General features: G+C 44.1%; 1 protein-coding gene across 2 annotated transcripts in view; it reads left to right on the top strand.

Annotated features, from left to right (window-relative positions):
* The window catches only part of FAM219A (family with sequence similarity 219 member A), a 98,084-nt gene that overhangs the window by 43,333 nt on the left and 31,717 nt on the right, over positions 1-23,034 (top strand). For both annotated transcript variants that reach the window (XM_035309118.1, XM_035309117.1), the window contains exon 2: positions 9,615-9,714. In XM_035309118.1, coding sequence (XP_035165009.1) covers positions 9,615-9,714 — 100 coding nt within the window. The remainder of the gene's footprint in view (positions 1-9,614; positions 9,715-23,034) is intronic.

The following is a 23,034-nucleotide window of genomic DNA, read 5'->3' as shown; positions in this document are numbered from 1 at the left end:
TGACCTCGAGCTGAGCCTCACCAGACTCTGTTGTCAGGTGTGTGGGTCTCCCTGCTGACTTGAGACCTCAGCCAGGGACCCTGTGCAGCCAGACACCCCGGCCTTCCTTGAGTGGGGTGAGCAAAGAGGCAAGAGCAAGGCAGAATGAAGAAAGATTGCTGGAGAATAACTGAGCAGGAGGAGTAATCAAACAGCTCAGAAGAGGCTCCGAGGAAAGGGATTAAAGGTGCTGGGGGTAGTCCAGAGCAAAAAGCAAGACCTTGTTCATCTTATACGCACAGAAAATGAATGCGTAAAAATCAACTGCTTTTCTATGGAAAACAAACAAACAAACAAAAATTGTAACTGCTAACTGGAGAAGAACAGGATGCCCCAGAGACATGCTGGGGGTGGTATTACTAAATAACTGCAACGTTGAACCACTGACTGGAGCCCTGGGACTGTTGAAAGGTATGGATGTGGAGCCAGCCCAGCCTTTTCCTGCTATTGTTCTTACTTCCAGAGGCTCTGGAAGCCTAGCAACATAGGACTTTGTCTATGAAGGTGGTTACCCAGTCTCCAGGATATTGGAGAACTTACATCACTGTAACAGGGCTGTCCTACTGGCATTTGTGTTGTGCCGGAACATTTTTGTTGGAATAACTCATTGCTGCAGTGCCTGCCGGAACCAGCCAACGCTTTTAATGTTTCCATCGGGCAAGCTTTGATCTCATCTTTCATGTACAGCTGGAACAGCCTCGCTGTGTGCAGAGAGGCTGGGGCAAGAGAGGATCTGTGAATGTGTATCTGTATATGCCCATGACTGTGGCATGGCACCATGTATATTGCATGTTCTCAGCTTTTTTCTCTGGGTGTTAAGGCTGTCTGTGGGAAGGAAGCACAGATCCTCTCTGGTGGAAAACTCATTTTTTTTAATGAGTTTAATTTATTTTTTTTTAAATAGTATTACTCTTGATGATGCCTCTTTAAAGCTTTGAAGGAATGGGGCACACCTTTGAAAGAAGCTCTAGAAACTTACCAACAAGCATGAATTCAATCCCTAAAAGTTCCTGCTGTTGTCCCTCGGGCCACAGTGTGGCTGAGTACTGCAGCTTTCTATAGGAGGTGTCTATAGAAGCCCAGGCACCTATTCCAGCCCCCGGCCTTCAAACACACCATGACCTTGGCTCTTTTAATCATTTTGAGGATATCCTCCCTCCTGAGTCAAGGTTTAGAAAACAATTGTAAAGTTGTTTGGTTGGTTTTGAGGTCCTGGTTTGGCCACACGCCAGTTGCTAAACTGACTCTTAAAAACAGCCACCAAGGAATTTGTGATGCTTTATTGCCTTAAATAATCCCATCTCACTGGTCCTCAGAGCAGTGGATGTATAATCAGAGGTACAAAAGGAAAGGTGTAATGCCCTCATGTATATAACCTTTACATGGAGGGAAATGTTTTGGTATTGAAGCATTCTGAGAACGTACCTCAGTTAATAGCTGGTTTTAAACAGTTATTGCATGCCAGCCACTTGTCAAGTGCTGCAGGCATTGGGGAGTGCAATGTGGTATTTCTGTAATTTGCAATGTTAATGATCCAATTTAAGTCCTGTAAAGTTAGCACAAGATACCAAACCTATAAATGCATGTGATAAAAGGGATGGCTTATGCTTGTGTGTGAGAAGAGCCTGGAGGGAAATACAGTGTTAAATATACTCTGTCATGATTGAAAGGAAAGGACCGGGGGCTGCTTGTGCTGCTGGCTTCTCTGAGGGAAATCTAACAGAAATCATGTAATTACTCCCATTTTTCTTCCTTGTCCCTCAGTCGCTTTCCCAAAGCATTCGGTCTACTTACAGACTTGGTGCTTCCTCTGTTACCGTGGACTCCCAGGATTAGTCATACATCATCATCTAAAAAAGGGACTTTCTTCCCCGTGCTGCAAATGTCATTTCTGATTAGGAAAACAGACATTTGAAACTTCTTGTTCACTTACGCCTTTCTGCTTGTTGTGTTTTGTTCAGCCTGAATGTGGAAGTCAGGCAGTCCTCTTACAGGGTTTCACGGGAGCTTGTCAACAAGCACGGCGACACAGGAAGGCAGTCTGGCACTTTTCTTCTGGACCCCTTTTAAACAAAGCAAAGACTCCTCGTTACCTGCCAGGGGATTAAGCTTCACCTACTGTGGGTGTGCATGGTAGAATGTAATGCCAGTGCAGTTGAGCTGGTTGAGTTTAATTAATTAGGCTTGAGGTTTTAATCACACAACAATATTAACTCTGCTGGTTTCAGTTGATGAAAAAATGGCTTCAAATACTGGTTTGTCTTATAAATTAATTGTGTTTGAAACCTGGATCCTGTAGTGGATATTGCAGGCCTGCTTCGTTACTATTCAATAAGATTTATTCAGCTCAAGAAATAAAACCGGCAGTGTTGTAACTGGTGCATTGGCAGAGCTAGTGGAATGTCAATAAACAGTTGTTGTTTATTACTTTTTTGAAACTGAGTCAGTAGCTATCAGAGTGTATTTTGGTGCATCACTCTCTATGTCACCAAAATGCCACTTATTTTCCCTAGGTACAAAGTGGCAATGCTAAGAAGGTGCACATGCTGACGAAAAGTGCAGACCATGATGTCCTGGGAGCCTTCTGCTCTGGTCACTATGTGTGTCTAGAGTTCCTTCAACATGTGAGGCTCAGAAAAAACATGTTTTCCTCCAGATCTCCCAGAGAGAAGGTGAAGGCCAGCCATGATCTTTGGAAGTGGTTAGGAAATGTGGATAACCTCTCATTCCCACGGTTAACTGGTGTTCTGTCTGGCTCAGAAGTGGGCTCCTCTCATCTTAAGAAGGACTGGGGAGTGAGTGGTTAGAGGCAGTGCCAAGCATCCTGAGGGCAGCTGGACAGAGGTCTGAGCCTGAGGACATGCAGCCTCTGCCATCCCATCCAGGATGGGCCCCAAAAAGCTAAGGTGCATTGCAGTATGGCTTTCCCCAGCCTGGACGTATTAGTGCTAGGGGACTCCAGCTCTCTGTCTGCTATTAGTGTCACACTTTGCGGTATGAAAGAGTTTGCATTCTTTCTAGGCCGAGCTTTGAGCATTACAGTCCTTTTCCTGTGCACAGGACAAACGTAAGGTGTACATTTGCACTCCTGGTTCCTTGACCCGGTAGCTCTGACGCCCTGAGCAATATAGTACTGGGGTGTGAAAGGGATGTTTTGGCTTTGTTCAGCTTCATGGCACCGCTCCTGCATCAGGGGAGCATCTGTTGCTTTGTCACCAGAATGTTTTGTACTGTAAGACAGATGAACTACAAAACCTTCCAGCCACTGTAGCCACTTACCAGTTTCCCTGAGTTGTTCCTCCTCCTATATTCCCTTTTTCATAAATACAAGATCTGGCATTGCCTGTGATGTCTCTATGAGATACCAGGGCTATAGAAACCTACCGCTACCATGCTGTGTTTTGTTCCTTCCTAGCCAGACATTTGGTTTATGAATTTTTCTATAATTTTATACTGACATTCCTTGGCCTCTGATCTGACAGTTCATATGTTTTTGTGTTTCATGTTTCATATATGTGAGGATCCACCAGCATTAGATACCTTTTCCAAACCCTGCTTTAGAATCTGAACTGAAATAATATTAGCACTTTAACCTTTTCCTGTCATTTAAAGCCATTTCACTATCACTTCTTTGGATCATCATTCCACATTTATTAAACGAACCCTGATATTTCCTTGCAACTTTGCAGTCTAAGGTAATCGTTTCTTGTTCTGGTGATCAGAAACATGAGGGGAAAAAAAAAAAAAAAAGACACCCTTTTTCTCTGCAGCAGTTCTTTATGTATCTGAAGACAGCTATTATGAGACTCCTTAGTCTTCCCCTTTCTTCTCTGAGCAAATCCATTCTTCTAGTATTCCTGGATGGTTGTAGCTTCAAGCTTTCATCCATAGGAGAGCTGAGGGGATTACATCTTACTTGAAATAATGGGCTCCAAAACAGAATGTTTTAGCTGGAGCCCGAGGGATAGAGGGGAGAGCATGAGGGACTCTTTTGTGAGGTTTGCAGGTTACATTCCTGCCGTACATCCCCCTCTGACACTTCCCTTTCTCTTCCAGAATATGCCATTACTGACCATTGTTCAGCTTGACTCACTATAAATCTCACATCCTTTATCCCTCTACTTTTAAGCTTTACCACATAGATTACACAGATCTGTGCACATCTTGTACATCTTAATTCCAGTGTTTTAGTTTGTTTTGTTTTGTTTTTGTTTGTTTGTTTGTTTGTTTGTTTTACACTCTGTGGTTATAGATACTTCATGTTTATATTGTAGTGGTACCTGAAGGCTTCAGAGCTCTGTTGTCTAAAATACTATGAGGCTGTGCTTTTACGTAACAACCTATGCACATCAGAGTCCCTTCCCCACAGATATGCCATCCACAACTGCGTTTCTCAGGACAACCTTGTGTGTCACAGCTTGAGCAAATCTGCAAATAGCGTACGATTTCTGTTCCCAGTCAGAGGGACTGAAGATGTGAATATCTATTAGCAGGAGCAACGTCTAGCCCTAGAGTCTGGGATGGCCACATGGGAATGATATAAACTTCTCAGTGACCCGAACCTACGCCTTGCATTTGGGGTGCATGAGTTTCTCACTTGTTTTTGTGCTAAGTCAGATTCTCATGCACAGAACATCTATCAAATTTTCAAGCTCATTGTTTTATGTGGGAAAGAAAAAGCAAAACACTTGGGCTCGTCCTTTCTTGTTAAGATTTGTTTGCAGCATGTGATCCACATGGGCAGCTTCAGAAAGCAGGAGCCTGCTGGGCAGCAAGCGCTTGCCGTAGGCCGTCACGCACAGATTGGTACCAGTACTTACAGCATCTTTAACTTGGGCACGAGTCAGCAAGCACATCATTGGCCTGTATTGGAGAGAGACAAAGCTAACTGGATGATAATTCCTTAGCAGACAGATCATAATGATTTAGCTGCTGATAATTAGACCGATGCCTCTGAACTGAGGAGATGGGTACAGCTGTGTATGTTGGGTCTTTCTGTGAGTTCAGAGGATGAGGGCACTCTTCCCCCTCTGCTTATCAAAAAGCAGAGCTGCTTTAATGATCACCGAATTCCCCACAGAGAGCAGAGTGGAGAGCATCTTTTAGTGGATGCAGGAATGACTGATCTCAAGGTTTGGAAGGGTGGGCAGGTAGAGACATCTCTGTTACTAGCCCTGCTCTTACGGGGCAGCTGAAGGCCACAAAAACTGTGCCCATTCCCTTCTACATGCACAGGGGTCCCAGAGGGGTCGCAGGGTAGGCTTGTTAAGCTCACAAGGTGTCAGAGGTGTTGACTATGAGGGAAGTGAAAGGAAGCTGCATTTCCAAAGGTGCTTCAAGGGTGTAATTGCACCCAGCTCCATTGCTCAGGGTGTAACACTGCAGTTTGCTGGCTGTTTGGGGTTATTCCGCCCCATAGTCAGTGTGGGCTGCTGCGAGAGGCAGGCGGTGAGAGTAAAAAGACTGTTGACCTGGAAAGGGGAAGAGGAGTGGAACAGAGAAGGAACAAAAACCCTACTGAGCACCACCTGATTTAAGTTTAAAGCGGTTTCAGCTCCTCTCCATGCCCCTGCATACCAAGGACTCACACTGCTGCTGTACCATGAAGGTTCACTGGAACTAATTTCTGATGTTCAGACACGGCACGTTGTACTCGCTGCAGGACGTGGCTGTACCTGGCAGGAGGCAGAGTTTTCAAGGTCCATTGTGTTGAGCCCAGAAGAAGAAGAACAAACTGATAAGGAAACACCCCACCGTTCAAATGCTGCTGTTACCCGTGCCCAATTAAGCTGTGAGCATGTGGGGAGAAAACTTTGATTAAACTCTGGCCCCAGCCAAATGTTCTTGCAGCGGTCTGATTGAATGTATTTTTTTCCCTAGGAGGCATGAGGATGTCTCAGGAACAGCCAAGAAAAACCCACCCAAAATGTATTAAATTTCCAGAGCCATTTTGGAGACCTGCAGCCACCTGCCTTTTGATTGGGAGTGTTGTTTGCCTCCCAGTGAGCATAGAAATCACATCACCTGGCCTGGGACAGGTGACACCGCATAGCTGTGACTGATGCTGGGGTCCAAGCTGAACGCATCGCCTAAGGAAGGCTTGTAAAAAAGGATAAAGCCACAAGTGAATTCCAGTAACAAAGGCACACAGTGAACCTCGGTCTGCTTGTAGGCATCCACAAGCAAAAGGCTAATTAGTTGAGTAAATATTTCTCAGGGTAGATTTGCTACAGAGAGAGAAATGTGTGCATTCATTATGCACGGAGGCAAGGGGACAGCCCAAGCTGAGCCACAGGAATGCTGTCGTGCTCGTGCTCGTCTGGAGCCCTGCACATTGCTGCAGAACCAGGGTTATGCCAGTGCCATGGACAAGGCATGCTAGTGCTGGGGATGCTGTCCCTGGCCCAGCTCGGTGTCCTTTTGGTTTGGTTTTGCAATTCAGAGGGAGCAGGCCTGGCCCGTGCACCGCAGTGGTGGCTGCTGTGGCTGCAGGGTCCCTCTGCGCCCGTTGTGAGTGCTGTGTGGCAGGAATGTGTGCCTGCGCGGGTCTCATGTAGCAGTGAGGTGTGCTGAGGCAGAAAGCCAACATTTTAGGCCTTAGAAATGATTTCCTGGCATAGACTAGTCCAATAAAAGGTCTCACCTACCCCTTTATCGCGTCCCCATGAGGACAAGAACAGGGTGAGTCCCCAGTGTTACCTCCCTGGTTCACTCTCTCCAGAGATTTGTGCCTCTATGGCTGCCTAAATTGGCAGCAGCACTTTAGTATTTGATAATTCTCATAGATGTCCCTTCCATGCATTTATCTCACCCTTTTCTCACCCCTTTTAGCATCCACAGGAGCCTGTCACCTGTTGTTTGGAGAAGTACTGAGTTTGTTTCCAGCTGCTGCATGTTAACTGTTTCTTCCTTTCTTGTAGAAAATAAAGGCTGTCTGGTCCCTATTCACCTTCTCATCCCACTTGGGATCATTTAAACTTCTCCCAGATGCCCCATCCATTGCCTCTTCCTGGCTGAAGAGTCCTGGTCTGTGTCGTTCTGGTCATCTCAGGGAATCTGTCATCCAGGATCTCTTCCCTGAGTGACGGAAGCTAGCTGCAGCTCATTGTTTTCATTTGTGAAGTTAGGATTTTTTTTTCTTCTGTCTGCCACTTCATTTAATTTCAACTATTGTACTTTTACCATTCAGCTGCCATACTTTCTCGTTCAGTGTGGCTATTAAAAACCTGGCATTTTTCTTCTTAAAAATATTTTTTTAACCTAAAATCCATGTGATTTATTATTCATGCCTAATCATGTTCTCCCAGATACTGGCTTGGTTGTCTGCAACTTGCTGTAACCTTTCTCACCATATTATTAAACTGCTGCTGCACTATTCTGGCAGTGGCTACGTTTTAGAGAAAGGTTCAGCATTATCTATTTTGTATCATTGAATGCAGAGTCTTGTAAGCCCCATCCATTTTAAATGCTGTCAAAGAACATCTACTGGACAGTGCAAGGGAGCAGAATTTTGATAAAATAATGCTACATATGGTATTTGACCAGTTTCTATTAAGATAGAGCCTAATTCAAGAGTCATATTTTATCTCTTAAGCAGCACAGTGTATTAAAAAGAGCTAAAGAATTAAAAAGAGCAAAAAGAAGGCAGACACTGGGGTGGGAGGGATGGTGGTTCACAGAACCATCAAGTGCCTGAGCTGGGCAGGAGCTCTGGGTCCCTCCAGTCCAACCCCTGCCCAAGCAGGGACACCCAGAGCAGGGTGCCCAGGCCCAGTCCAGGTGGATTTTGAAGATTTTCAAGGAGGGAAGCACCACAGCACGTCTGGGCCACCTGTGCTGGTGCTCTGTCACCCACACAACACAGCAGTGCTTCCTGGTGGTCATGGGGAACCTCCTGTGCTCCAGTTTGTGCCCATGGCCTCTTGTCCTGGCACTGGGCACCACTGGGAAGAGCCTGGCTCTGCCCTCTTTGCACCCTCCTTTCAGGTATTTACAGACACTGGTGAGATCCCCCTGAGCCTCCTCTTGTCTCTCCTGAACAGCCCCAGCTCTGTCGGTCTCTCCTCACAGGAGAGGTCTTCCAGCTCCTTGATCATTGTGGTGGCCCTCTGTTGGACTCTGCAATGTGTCCATGTCTCTCTTGTCCTGAGGGGCCTGGAACTGGACCCAGCACTCAGGTGCAGCCTTCCCAGTCCTGAGCAGAGGGGAAGGATCATCTCTGTTAACCTGCTGGCGATGCTTTGCCTAATGCAGCCGAGAATGCTGTTACCCTTCCACCCTTCATTGCTGATTCACCTTCAACTTGGTGTCCAACGGGACTCCTCGGTCCTTTTCTACAGAACTTACTGACTGAAGGAGAACTCACTAAGCTCACAGAGTGATTTCTTTCTGAGGGAGAAGAGCAACAGTCTCTTGCTTTGAAACTCACTGACTGGCTTGCGTTGTGTACAGGTGTCAGTGCCAAATCAGGGGTTGCATTTTTACTAGAAAACCTGTAAAAAAAAATACAAATTCCAGAAACTGAGAGGTGGACAATATTAATTAGCCAGTTTGGAGTGGTACTTACTGATACTTAGTTTCTCATGCCTTGTTCCATTTCTACAGACTGATGGTTTCTTCAGATATTGGACTTAATATTGGATGTTTGTTTTCCCTGTGCAACTGTACCTATTATAAATCAGAATTTATATACCCATATATGCATATATACATGCACATGTTCAATTTAGTTTCTAGCTTCTAGGTGGGAAGAAGTGAACACATTGGAAAATCAGTGGTGCTAAACAGAGATAGGTCCAACAGGTTTGAAATTTGATGTGAAAGGATTTTAAATACTTTTATCAGTGCTGGAGCCAAGTGACTTGGTAGCTTGTCTCTGTGTAATGCTCTGACGCGCTGTAACGTTGAGTACAGCGCTGCCTGGGTTAGGTTGTCTGCAAGAGGCCACAATGGAGCAGATTTAAGTTTTGGGAGCTTTTGTTTTAGGGGCATTCCAGTAAAAGCTGCTGTGCTGACAGACACTGAGATTAAATCTTCCCATTCAGCTACAAAATAGGTATGGGAAGTACAGGCTTCTTCAGTCTTCTCCAAGATGGACCGGAGATTGAATTCACCTTTTTATTTGGTCTTAATTCCTTCTGAGCAAGATTTTCACACAGCTGGTCACAAGCTTTTTAGTTTTAATCATGAGGTTGACTGATCCACTTAGAACTCAGTTGAAACTGTAAGTGTATTTCATACACACACCAAAGAGTCATCCCATGAAAATGGCTTGGGACTATTGCCAGCCCAGGCTGATTTTGATCTGGTGATATGCACTCCATATTATATTCCCAGTATCATCCATCATGTTTCTGTTGTTGAAATCTGGCATTTCCAGAGGTACTTTTAACATACTAAACATGCTTCCAAAGTTCTGTTATTTTCCCTTAGTTTTCAGCCATTTAAAGCACCAGCATACTCTCTGCTTCCTCTGAACGTGGGTGGGGATGGACTAGCCTAGTAGCCAGTTAGAGAAGTGACTGCATAACCTTTAGCTAAACTGTTCTGTTCTGTTTCATTTTGTATCTCCACAGGATCCAACAGCTGCATCTATTTCGGACAGAGATTGTGATACGAGAGAGGGAGAGACTGTAGCCATGAACTATAAGCCGTCCCCACTCCAAGTGAAACTAGGTGAGTCTTTGCTGATGGAGAATGAGAAGGTTGAATCTAAGGTCTGTAATATGTTGAGGTGCTAGTGGGATCATATGTGGATCTCCATTTGTATGGCTGAACGTGCCAGCTCAGCTCAGAAATCTCACAGAGCAGTTCATCAGTGTGATTCTCCTGCTCAGGGAAGTGACCTACAAACATTGAAGGACACTCTTGGGCTGTGGTAGAGGTCTTCATGAAAATGAAGGAATAGCTATATAAACCTACAGAATTTCATCAAGCTAAGATTAAGGCTTGACCAGAAAAAGAATGAAGATAATATAGAGGGACTGTAAAAAGAGGTCAGGATGACTGCAAACAAAAGGAACAGAGACTTGGACCATTACCAGGAAAAGGCAGAGCTGTGTTGTTGTGAGGTGGAGGGACTGTAGGTTTGTAATGGTTCACAAAGAAATACTCATGCTATTTCTGAGCACTGTGTCTAAAGTCCTGGAAGCAGCAGCATATATTAGCACAGTACACTGCTTCCACACAAAGCTGATGCTTACAAGAGGACAGCAATCCACGCATTGCCATCCTGTGTCCAAAACCTGAGCTGCTGTTTTGCCATACAGACTCAAGACCCTGACAAAGGGCATGTCAAAGGAAGAGGACTTTTTGCTCTGAGCATGGGTAAAAAATGATCTGGAAAATATCCAGATGGGAGCAGGAAGCAGTCCCCTAGTTGTCCTTCACATGAGAATAAATGACATTGATGGGATGCTGCTGGAGCTGATTGAGGGTGGCTGTGCCATGTCAGGGAAGGCTCTGAAGTGGATGTCCAGATGTTCAGTGGCATAGCCCTGGGATCTACCAGATGAATGACAGGAAAGGTCATCAGACAGCTAAAGTCTGAACAAGATTTGGGAACGTATGAGCGTTGTTATGTGGTTATGAAGAGATCTTGTCAATAGGTAGGTTTTACCCAAGGACCTTCAGTACTACTGCAGACAGTGGTGTTGGCTTCATTGGTAAGAGGATCCTTAAAGAAACACCAGGAAAAGTCTGTAAGCATTTGTGCAGTCTTAAGACTCTGCTGGAGTGTATGGGAGATTGAATAATGAGACAAATCTGGTCATTGCAGCGCATAAAGGAATTTTATAGACTAGGTCTGTGGACAGCAAAAGGAAAGAAAGTAGTTGAATAATGATCTTGAAGAAAGAGTGACTAGGAAGGAAAAGACAGAAGGTTAGATGTGCAAATGCAGCAAGGTTGTGCAGCAAAGTGGAAGACCTTGAGCTATTGATAGAGTATATGAGCAAGTGCATTGGGACAGTAGATCTGTCCTGCAATAGCAATCATAAATACTCTAAAACGGGCAGCTGCTTTTCAGGGAATGGCAAAAAGCAGCAGTATGTGTTAATGACAGCTCAACTCACAGTTTGGTAAAAGATAATCACTGCCAGCATGCCATATGCCACCAGGATCCTTTTTCACTACAGAAAGAGTTCTGTAATGTTATTAGAGAGATAATTACTACTGCAGTAGTTGTTTTGGATAATTTAACATCAGGAATTAGGTTGGAGAGCAATTGATACTATTATTGGTAGGTCTGAGACATTCTTGCATTTCTAGACAATAAAGATATCCTCCAGAGGTTCACTAATGTGACAGAAAATGGTGCTTATTTTAGACTTGGCTTTGGTAACACATGAGGACATTATCGAAGACCTGATCATCAGAAATAGATTTGGATTCAGAGATAATAAGTTTGATTCATGCAAATTAAATGTGAAGGTAATTTGAAATAGATCTGTAACAAATTTCAGTTTTATAAAGTAAGTGCATAACCAGAGGCAGTGAATTGAGAACCCTGGGAATTCACTTCACATTAGGTAGTGGTGAGGAGAAACTATCAGAAGAAAGGAGATTGTTAATGGACTTCTCCAACAGTCATTTCTTTCAGAAGTTCATTAATGACAAAGGGACAAAAAGCAGGAGGGAGTTGGAGGGAGATATCAGTACAACAAGGACTCAAATACCACAGAGAAAAGGCATGAAAACTGAAATAATAGGAATGAGAAAAATATGACAGGAGCAACTCAATGTGCTGTAAATTGGAGTTCACCAGCTGGAAGTGACTAAGGAAGAGGAAGCCTGATATGATTGCAAGATAAGTAATTATTAAAATGGACTAAAACATAAAAATATGCCATAGTCATACCTTTGCAGAGTTTCTCAGCTTTTTTTTTCCAAACATACAGATACAGCAGAATGATTAGTTCTTCTGCCAAAACTTCTGCTTTATCATGTAGGGAAAATTTTATTCCATTTGGCCACTGCCAAATGCTATTATCCACTATTAAAGTGGGAAAGGTGGATATTAGAAGAGTCTAAATCACTTTTTCCAGTAGATAAAAGTGTATCACTGCTATTGTGAAAGGCCAGGGTAAGATGTTTGCAATGCAGTGTAACAATCTCATCGCTTCAGTTCCACCAAGAGGAATTTAGAGTGGGCTTGGTGTAGAGAAGTACATAAGACCAGGGATTTGGAAATCCTGTCATATAGCAGAAAACTAAAATAGGTTGGCGTATTGTACCTGGTAAAAGCAGGATGGAGAAAGGATCTGCTTGCCTTATATAAATCTTTCAGGGAGTAAATATCAGGAACAAAAAAATATTTGACATGGCAGATGGTGTAAACATTGGAAAAGTTAAGCATAAATTGTGAGGATTATATTACATCTGGAAATTAAAGCATGCTTAACCATGAAAACATGGACAGGATCAACTGGCATCTTCTGGGAATAAGAGAAAACATCCAAAACTAGTATTATGTTAGAGCTTCACAGAGTTATAGAAGGACACAGCCTCCAGGACCTGCTACGTCTCCTTTCTAGTCTAGTGAATGCTCGGTGCTGATCACACTGTGCTTATGAAGATCACAGTTGGTGAAATCTACCTGCTTAAGAGGAATTGGCCAACAATGCTGACAAGCATGTTCCTGCCCAGGCTCCAGAGAACCTCCTCTCCCTGTGGATACAGCATGCCTCTTTAACTAGGTGAACGCATATCTAGTGGTATTTGGATTGACTCTCTACTCCTAGCCATACTCTGATGAGTGCTAGGTTACCTGGCCCAAAACAAGACTGATGGTATTGTCTGCAGCCAGTGTAACATGCTTTTAATCCACATCAGCTCCTGCTGCTGTCGTTCTTAAAATCTGCCTGACCTTTGCAATTTTCAAGCAGCTTAATGTCTCCCAGCTCTGGCTCCTTTTCTTCCAACTCAATCTTTAGTCTCTTCTGCATTAAACTCATCAGGATTTGGATTTCTTTTTAATCCCTTTAAGCCTAGACAAAGTTAAGGTAGTACATAAATGTTTAATAGCTTACCTGGCAGAGCCATTGTTGGGATGGTAGTGACTAGGGTTTTAATCCTATTGCAACTTTTCTCTATGGAGAGTGGCATTTTTCACTGTTAAATCAGAATCAATTGTTCAAATGTCAAATGCTCTGACGGAAGGTTGATAAATGTCATTTTATACTCTGTGAAGATTCATATATAAATCTGTCATATGTGCTTGCTGGAAGTTTGGTTTAAATGAGCTCAATTAAATACCAACCCAGCATGCATACAAGTTTTGCTTCTAGAGCCCACAGTGACTGAAGTATGACAGAAAGTGTGCTGTGCTGCATGCTCCAAACATAGATTTATCCTGCTGCTTGAATGTCCTTTCAATGGCTGTTTCTCTGCCCCATAAGTAAATACATTTCATTACCACGTTTGTTTGGGGGTCAGTTAGATACAAGAAAATCTCCACAGGTGGCTTTTGTTTCTGGTAAGTTCCTAAAGATTACACCCGGTTTGTAAGTGGAACAGTAGAGTATTTAGCTTGTTGCTGGTACCACATCTAAAAAGAGACAAACTTCACATGAAGGGAAAGTAATTTCTCCTGCTTCATGTAATTCATCATCTTAAGACTTACAGATATAGTATCCATATTAATTATGTATTTCTTACCTTTCTAACACTCCCACTTTGTCTTCCTGTTGAAGTTTCGGGACTCATCCATGCTTCTTTCTTGCCTGCAAATCATTTGATAAGGATGCTCCTGACAGCACTGGGGGGGTTGCGTGTCCATTAGTGCTGGGAGATGTCTCCAGCACATCCTTATTAGGAGGCACATCCAGATGGAGCACATACCACAAGCCTTTGGAAAACAGAGGAGGGTTGTGATAAGGAGAGGGAGGAACAGAATAATCCCTAAGTGTAAATCTCAGGGGCTCCATGTCCACTGGAAGTTAACAGATCCCCACAGGATCCCCACGAGGTGACATATTCTTTTAATGAAGTTTATGCCATCTGTTTTTCTATTTTGCATTTTTAATTTCACTTCTTTGCATTGAAATCCACATCCAGACAGTCCGTCTGTCTTACCTAGCAGTCAGTGATGTGACAGTTTGTGTTAAAACAGGCAGTGTGGCAATGGGTTGCAGCACAGGCTACAGTGGTGATGAGGGGCTGTGGCAGTGGCATCTTTATCAACGCATCCACCACACCAGGAGCTTGGCAGTAAATCCCCCACACCCCTGTCTGCAAGATGAGTGTACGAGAGAGAGGCAGGCAGACAGAGCAACTCAGCAGCATCCCTCTGAGATCTGCTTCCTTTTCTTACTCAGTGTCCGTGACTAGCATGCAGGCTGACTTCAACGCAGGCTTTCATGCAATCTCAGCTGCTGTAGAGGGAAGGAAGTCTGCAGTGTCCAAGGCGTGACACCTGGCCAGTACACTTAATGGGCTGGAGGGAAATACTCCACCCCAGAAGGAGCTCGCTGACTGTAACTGGCTTCAGGCAGAGTAACGAGGGCTAATAACAGGTATCGAAAATCAAGCTGCCATTAGGGAGTTTTTATTGTTTTGTGGAAAATTAGAGAGGCTCTCCTTGGACGTGGGTTCTTGAAAACGGATAAATCTCCATTTGTGAAAATGCATGCTTTCTGGGCTAGATTCAGGAGATGCTCGAATGGTGCAGTCAATCCCTTTCTTCCCAGCCTTTTGACCTTATAATTATTCTCTGTGGGCTCTTCTAGACACCCATCAGGGGTGCAGTGCACCTGATGTCAGCACGTCCTTGCTGCCTTTATTTTAGCTAGGTTCTGGAGCAGTTTCTTAACTGCTTCTTTATAAAGTTGCCAGTCAGCTAATGGGGAAAGGTGGGTGTTTTTGGAGGGCTCTGGTAGGATCTTGTCTGCTTAGATGTAAGCACCTTCTCCCCTTGAGCTAGCTAGAGAAATATGGCACTACTTTTGAAAGACTGCTGAGTGGGGTGCCTAACCGTACGTGATCAGCAAATGTCTAATCCAGCACCCTGGATCCCACCTTAGGACTGAGTGAGCTACATGCAGATGAAGTCCCAGAAGGAAGCCTATTTCATATCGATGCTGGCTTGAAAATATTTGTGTTTTTTTTTTTTATTTCAGATTTTGTTAGCAAAGCTTCTTGTAAAAAGTTACCTGAATTGCAAATGTGATAATTTTCCCACTTTCCTAGCTACAGTTTTGTTCCTCTCCCAGCTTAGATCTCGTGCTGGTATTTATCCAAGTACCAAAAAACCACAGTGGCTGGTACTAGTCAGCCCCCTAAGGAGAAGCACGTGTCACAAAGTTGCCTTTAATGTAAGTTTCTGTTGCTCACTTATATAATCTGCCAGCCTAACCAGAAACTTCCCGTGCTTCAAGAGGCAGGAAGCTGTCCTACAGCTACCAGAGCAGAGCTATTTCATGAATTAATAGGGTACTAACACTTTGCTGGGGCCAGCTGCATTGTAGGATGTTGCTTTTTTTCTCCAGGAGACACTGCACAGATCGTTCTCAGAGCAGGTCAGCCAGAGTCCTGTTACTGTGGGGAGGAAATTATGCTCTCCTGGAGCCTGGACCTATTGCTAGGGTGAGCATAAAAGCATCTTGAGTCATCCCAGCCTGTCCTTTTGGCTTTCTGTGTGACAAGAAGGAGATGAGAGCAACTGAGCAGCCACAGGGGGGTCTGAGTCAAGCAGGTGGCTCCGGATGAGGTGAAGGAAGGAGAAAAAGATGTGCTCTGACACATAACCATAGTGATTGTCCTCCAAGGAGAGATGAGAGCTCAGATAGACCACCGAGGCTTTTTGTCTGCTTCTGTTTCTCTCTGTATCAGTCCCCCTTCTCCATGGTGTTGTTTTTTTTTTCTATGTGTGTTTGGTTTTTATTTTTAAGTAGTGAAGTTAAAAAAGTGCATATTTAAAGGATACACCAAATGTCCTGAGAGATACAAGAATTTATGAGTAAATTTTTCACTTTTTTGCTCTATTATACTTCTACATACCATACAGAATGTGCTGTATACCACAACTCCTTCTAAGCTCAAAGCACTCCGCAGATAGCCAATTAAGTTTTTATATCAGCCTGTTTTATGGTATAATCTTATAATATCTGTCAAATCCAGTGATACGTATACAAAGCATATTTGGATAATGAGGAAGAGATAGCAGGAAACAAAATATTTTTTCATTTATGCTGGGATAGGATAGGGTAGGGTAGAATAAGATAGGATAGGATAGAATTGAATAGAACAGAACAGAACAGAAAATAATAGTTCTGTTGGAAGGAAACTTCAAAGATCTTGTCCAACTGCCTGACCTCTTCAGGGCAAACCAAAAATTAAGGGCTTTATCCAAATACTACTTTTGAGGCAAATGCCACATTAGGGGTTGACCAGGATTATCCTTGAATTTTGCAAGAGGCTTTCTTAAGCTAAGAGACTTGATGAGAAGATCATTAAAAGGGAACCCAGTGGTACCCAGTGCTGGAGAGTGACGTACGGAGACGTAACATGGCTGTGAGGGAATGGGCCTGATCCCTACCTGTTGCTCATCACTCCATCACTAGCCTTCTCCATGTACAAATATACTAATATTTTACCTGATAGCAGGAGAGGATTTCGTATCTCTGGCTTTCGCAGTCTGTTGCTGAGGACAGGGATTCTGCACAGAGACACCAATCAGGTGTGTCCACTTCCAAGCACCAAATTGCTTCTCTTGTGCTCTTGGATTAATTCCTGCTTGTTAACAACATTCTCTGAAACCTCAGTCACTTAACTTGAATGATGTTCGCCTACCTCAAGCAATGCTGGTAAGGGTGAAACGGCAACAGAAATCCTCTCAAAAGGAAATTCAGCATGTTGTCCCCAGTGTGCTTGAGTTGGAAAAACTATCTAATTTATGGCTGGACCCCATCTTAGTGAAGAATGGAGTGAACAAAGGCATAATCCACTTGGGGACAGAGGCTAACAGCACAAGCTTTGGTGTTGGCTCCTGCCTTCCAGCCTGCTGCTGTGCATTCGTGGCAGATATTAAATTGCCATACTGCCAGGGAGGAGTAGTACTGGGAATATCAGTCAGTGAGCTGAGAACTACAAAGCCCTCAGGGTTCAACATAAAAAATTCGTGCATTTCTGGTTGAAACTCTACAGATGGTCTCTGGCCCAGTAAAGGACTGCCTTTAACTCTCCATGCTGCTTCTGAAATGGATCTTTCAATATGTAGATATTTAACTCATGTCTATTTATTGAACCGCTCTTACAAGGTTGTATATGGGTTCAGAACTTGTTCTAAAGCAGATCCACTGAAGAGACACAAAATACACAGTGGAATAACCTGTCCCAGTGCTGTTCAAAAGGATGCCTCACACAGAAACTCCCTGCCAGAGCTGCTTTTGCCAGAGGTCAAGATGAAAAAGTGGCTCTGGGAGATGCGATCCCAAAGGGAGCAGGTATCAAGCTTCTTGTGCAGTCTGAATGGCTTGGTACCTGCCTGCATCCTTGGCTCCTTTTCTGCATCATCTCTTCCCAGTCTGCTTCACAGCTTGTGACTTCTAAGTGTTTCGATACAGAAAGTAGAATAATAAGGGAAGGTTGTAGCAGACTGGACAAATCAATGCCATTAGTGTATCCTTTTGTCAGTACCTCAAGTACTGTACTATTCCCAGTTGCTCTTCTGTAACAAGGCGATTAATGTTAATTAGGTATAGCAGCTGTTGTTTCTGGGAAGATGCTCTGTAGGTAAATTAGGGAAACATTTTATAAAAAAGCTGGATCTCTTTAGCTAGGTCCCCAGGTTCCAGCTCTATTGACAAAACTGCAGATTTCCGTATCCATAACTGTTTGCTTGGCGACCTCAAATGACAACATTACCTTAAGTGCACAAAGCCATTTTCCTCCCTTGGGAGCACCCATTTCCTTGAACACAGTCTGTACTTCGTAGGGGGGGGTGAGTAATGTGGAAGCCAGAGCGCAGTGGCAATATAGCACTGCTATTGATTTTCTTCATGAAGACAGAAGTGCAGCCTACCACTCGGAGGTCTCCCGGGGCTGGGAGGAATTTATTTCCACATTATTTCATATGTTATTACTCTTACCATTTCTAAGAGAAATTGTGTATGCAGATTTATCACAGCATCCTTCCTGGAGGATATTGCCAGGCCGTTTGGAGAGTGAACAGCTGCACCACGTTAAGGGCAGTAGGGCTGTCTGCAGACAGAGGGGCAAAGACAAGGGCAGAAAAACAGTTGTGACAGGCATGTTATTACAGATTAGCTAGAGGAGAAATGGAGGGGCAGAAAGGAAGAGGTGTGTGAGATGCTGTAGCTGACACAGGCACCCGTAAATAGTAAAGCCATTAAGAGAAACTGGAATCAAGCAACCCAGTGGGGTTCAGCAGAGATCTCTGGGCAGGATATGTGTAGGTGGATGAGACAGAGGGAGGGGAAGTACCAGTCAGCAAAGCCAGGAGCAAAGCAAAGCGTGGACAAATAAATGTGAGCACGATGTGGCATGATTTACAATTACACCAAACGATCCTAGTCTTTCTGTCACTGCAATCTGTTCAATTTGTTGTGCCAGCCCACCAGGGTCTTACTGTCCCTCCCAGCCCTCCTGCATCATACGTGCACCTCTCCTGTGGCAAGCCACTGCGTACCCACCTGCCTCACCAGCCGATAGACACACGTGCACTCACATCTTGTATCGCACACAGCAGTCTTGACTAATAAGACTTCAGATAAAAGGTCGTGTAGGAGGAGGCTATGAGCTAGATGCATTATTCTGATGGGCAGCGTCTGACCATCCTCTGGCCTCGGAGTTTTTACAGTATAAACTGACGTGGTAGTCCAGGAGAGTGAGCTAATCCTGAAGGTCTGCTTCTGCACAAGTTATTTCACTTTGTAACCAGAATGTGCCAAAGCATATGAATGGAGGTTTTGTGCTTGAAGCAGAAGACCAGAGCTGCAAATTACAGGTTCTCTTTTTTGCACTGACCTGACCTGCCATAATCTGTCACAAACATAAGAAGCAGCTCAGATCGTGTCCTGCTTATTTCACTAGCAGAAGGTTGTGAGGTAAACAAATTAAGCAAATTACCGAGAGTTTCTGATAGAAGGAGGGAAAAACACAGTAATTGAAGTAGTGATTAGAATAAAAACTACCCTGGCAGAACCTAACCACAGCAGTGAACACCCCAGCAGCGATAAGCCCATGGTCTGTTAAGAGGTCTCATTACATGCCGCATATTGCTCCCATCACTGCTTTCTGTGAAGCAGAGACCCAGTTTAAAAGAGTGTTCACCCCCAAAGATGATGTGCACTTTGTTCCTGACACTAAAAAGGCTAACACCAGCTGTGCTGACAAAGCAGCCCGCTCAGGTGCTGGCACCTTCGACAATAACAACACAGGAAAGGGGTGATAGGACTGTTTTCTGGCTTCACAGAGCCTCGTGTCCTCAAATGCAGGTTCCACCTGCTCCTCTGGCCCTCTGCAGGGAAACATTTCTCCCGCTCTATTTCTGTAATTCCTTCTGATATCTCTGCAGGTAGATGAGTTTCTGTGTAGCAGTCAAGGGAAGCAAGTAGAGCCCAGTGTAATTAATGTAAACTGGCTCCAGAACAGACCACAACATCCACAGACAAGGTTGGATGATGCTTTATTTTTTTTTTCCGGGTTTGATTTATTAATGATGAGCCTTAAACTGTACCTGACAGTTAATTGAAATTGCTCTGACTACTCAGTGGTGTGGGCTCCCCCTTTGTCTTCTCTGTGCTGCACACTCAGCTCTTAACTGGGAAAGGTTACTGTCTGCTTATTGAACGTTGGGGCTAAAGTGCACTGTCAGCAGACCAGGGCTCTGTTATGGAGGAATAACACGTACTTTCTCAAAGGGAAGGGGTTAGTACTGATACAGGATTTCACTGCAATTCGTGTTCTTTAACTGCTATCCTTATGCATGGAGGATGCTCGCAGCACCCTGGAAACTTATTGTCATTTTCTCTGAGATCTTAAAGGATCCTTCAGAGACTCAGGAATGTTTCCAATCTCAGTGTTCTACAGTGGGAGAGCAGAATGGATGAGGATGTCATCAGTATTTGTACCCTGGCAATAGCAGCGTCCTTGTTAAGCGAGGGTACCCTGGTAGTCTTGGAAGCAGACCTGAGCTGAACATTAATGGAGGAACATCAAAGGAGCCCTTCTGCCCTGAACCTGAGGACAGTCTGTCTTGTCTCCACTTACAGCAGCCGGCGTTGCACCAGGCTGTGCACAGCAGAGCCCCAGTGTGCCAGACACGGTACAGCAGTGCAGCTAAGCACCACCCATGTGCCCGGGCTCTTATGGTGACAGTGAGGGAGATAGACCAAATGACAGACAAGAGGTAGGATTGAAGCAACAGCAGCAAACTAAACCTGTGGTTTTTTTGCTCAGTTAGCAACTGTTGGACTTCCTCATGTCCCTCAGTTTCAGCTCAGAGGGCTGGGGAAAAGAGCTTCCCCAAAGCAGGGGAATCAGCATGTTTCTCTCACAGTGCTTCATGGAGGGAAAGGCTGGATGAAGCAGGTCATGGAGCATGTTGCTCTCCATGGACCTGCGGTGGGCACACGCAAAGGAGGCTGTTGCCTGTTAGCAGACCAGTGGAAGTGATTCTACAGCACCGCCAGCTGTTTTCAGGATCCAAGCTTGGTGTCAGATACCTCCTACCTCTTACACCAACACCTTTATGGAGAACTTTTAGAAACAGCAATGAGGCTGCAGTGCAGACCGTGGGGCCAGTTGTGCATTGAGGCTTCTGGATCTTGCACACCCTGTCTGGGACTGAGAGGGAGCTTCGCCTGTGCCCTGACAGCGACTTCACCCCTGGAAGTAATGAGGCAGGTGGCCTCTTCAGGGAGGACCACTGCCTGTACCAGTTGCAGTCTTTCTGCTCTGCTGCATACAGAAAGCCCTCTGGCACCTCTCTTCTTTTTCTCTCAAACCTCAAGCTTTTGGCACAGCTCTTTTTTGTTCCACTTGGCAGCTATTCTCTATAAAGCAGGTCTCACTGAAGGAAAATAAAGCTGTTTTTATAGATGCCACATACTTGCCAGGATAAGATTTTATTTAAAAAGTTGTAAAGTCACAGTAGTAATTGGACAGTCTGATCCCATTTCTCCAGTTGTTAAACACAGCTATCATTCAAAGAGCTTTAATTACTGACTGAATCATGGCTGAATAGCTTGTGCTGAGGGTAGGCATTTATTGCATCATTCATGGAAATGAGGCATCACAGTCGGGTACTGTGCAAAGCAGTCATAGTCCCCTTTGTGAAACCTCTTCCAGAAGGAGAAACGGAATTTGTTCATCAGTTTTTAAAACATTCCCCCAACCCTTTTTTTTTCTAAATTGACCTGTAGGAAAAGCATGTCCCACAGACAGCCTTCGTGTTCCCTTCTCCAGGTCTGATTAAGAGGGGAGAGGAAGGATAACAAACACATTTCTTGCCAGGTAGATCCAGCTCTTCATCCATTTGCTCAGAGAGTCATCTCCAACTTCTCCTTTGTAATCCCTGTGATGTGTTCCTCCCTGCCTTGGCACAGTACTAATGGTGGACTCCTGTTCTCTCCCCTCTGCTTTGCAAACTGCTCCTCTCCCAGGTTTGTCCTGCTTTCTCTCACAGTGAAACAGCTCATCCTCACGTTTCATGACTGCACAACTCAGCCATTGCCTCTCCCCAGCTCCTGACTTCTGCTCTGTGTCCCTCTTGCCTGTGAACTCTGCCCAAATCTCTTTTTTTTTTCCATCTGTCCTCTGCTCTGGTGCTTAGCTCTGTGCCCTTTTCTTCCCTCAATTCTTACCCTGAGAAGAGCTTGAATTGATTCAGCCTAAGCCTCTGTGGACAGGGAACTGTTTCAATTCCATCTTTAAAGTAACACGTTTTTATAGTACAATAAGATAAATCTTCTACAGGGTGTTAAGGCACTTCTACTGTAAACCCAAAGTCATCATGTTAAGTTTACTGTAACTGAATTTTTCTACCTTCTGCTCTAAATGCAAGACAATTCCTATGTTTTCCAAACAACCTAAACACATACCCACTTTTTTGCTCCCTGCTATGAAATGGTACAATCAAGTCAGCAGGTGTTGATGTCTCTTGGAGGAACAATGCACTCTCCCATCTAGCTCAGCAGGCTGAAGTTCAGGAGATTAAAAGTGCTTTCTGCCATGAGTAAACCATGAGCCGGCTATGAGAAGAGAGTTTTATCGCACCAGTTGTTTCAGAGCTGCGGGCTGCTGGCATTTCCTTCACTGCAATGGAGCTCCCAGGAAACATTGTGCCAGAAAATAGCCCCTCTCAGTCTGCCTCCACTACTGAGCCCAAAATAAAAGCAGGTTTTCAAAAAAAGAAAGGTTTGCTTTGATTTATTTAAAATACTAGTTGTAAGACTAGCAATTTGGGAGAAGAGATGAAGATTACAAGTGAGACAATTTTAGTTTGTATAAGTTATTGTGAGAAGCAGTGTTTGACATATTAAATGACACAGTGTTAAAAATAGATCCTGAGCAAGGCTAGCATATTTAATATTTAAGGTCCTGCTGTCAGGCATGGGTAGTCTGAGTCCAGAACAGAGGCTGCTCTTTAAAAATAAGATTTTCCTGTTTTGTTTAAAATTTTTAAAGGAGAAACAGGTATCTCAGGCTTGAAGTCATCAGTAAGCCCTAGCACTTTATTTTTGTACATTCACTGAAAGAATATGTACTAGCTCCTTCCAAAAGTATTCACAAATCCATGTCTAATTTGCAAGATGTTTCTAGATAGAACAAATTGGGAAGCTCAAGACACAAAACAACTTTGCCTTGTTTAGCTACTAATAGAGACTTTCAGTCAGAACATGGAAGATTCAAGTTCTTTCTCTGCCTGAACGCTTTAACTAGCAGGCTGAAATGTGGCTTTACTCAGCCTCTGATCTTTGGGGCAGCACGACGTAAAGCAATTGGAAAATGTAGAAACAAAACCCTGACGTAGAT

Source organism: Oxyura jamaicensis, chromosome Z, assembly GCF_011077185.1.
Source record: "Oxyura jamaicensis isolate SHBP4307 breed ruddy duck chromosome Z, BPBGC_Ojam_1.0, whole genome shotgun sequence".
Taxonomy (NCBI): Eukaryota; Metazoa; Chordata; class Aves; order Anseriformes; family Anatidae; genus Oxyura; species Oxyura jamaicensis.
Note: the sequence above shows the minus strand (reverse complement) of the source record. Positions and strands in the feature narration are given on the sequence as shown.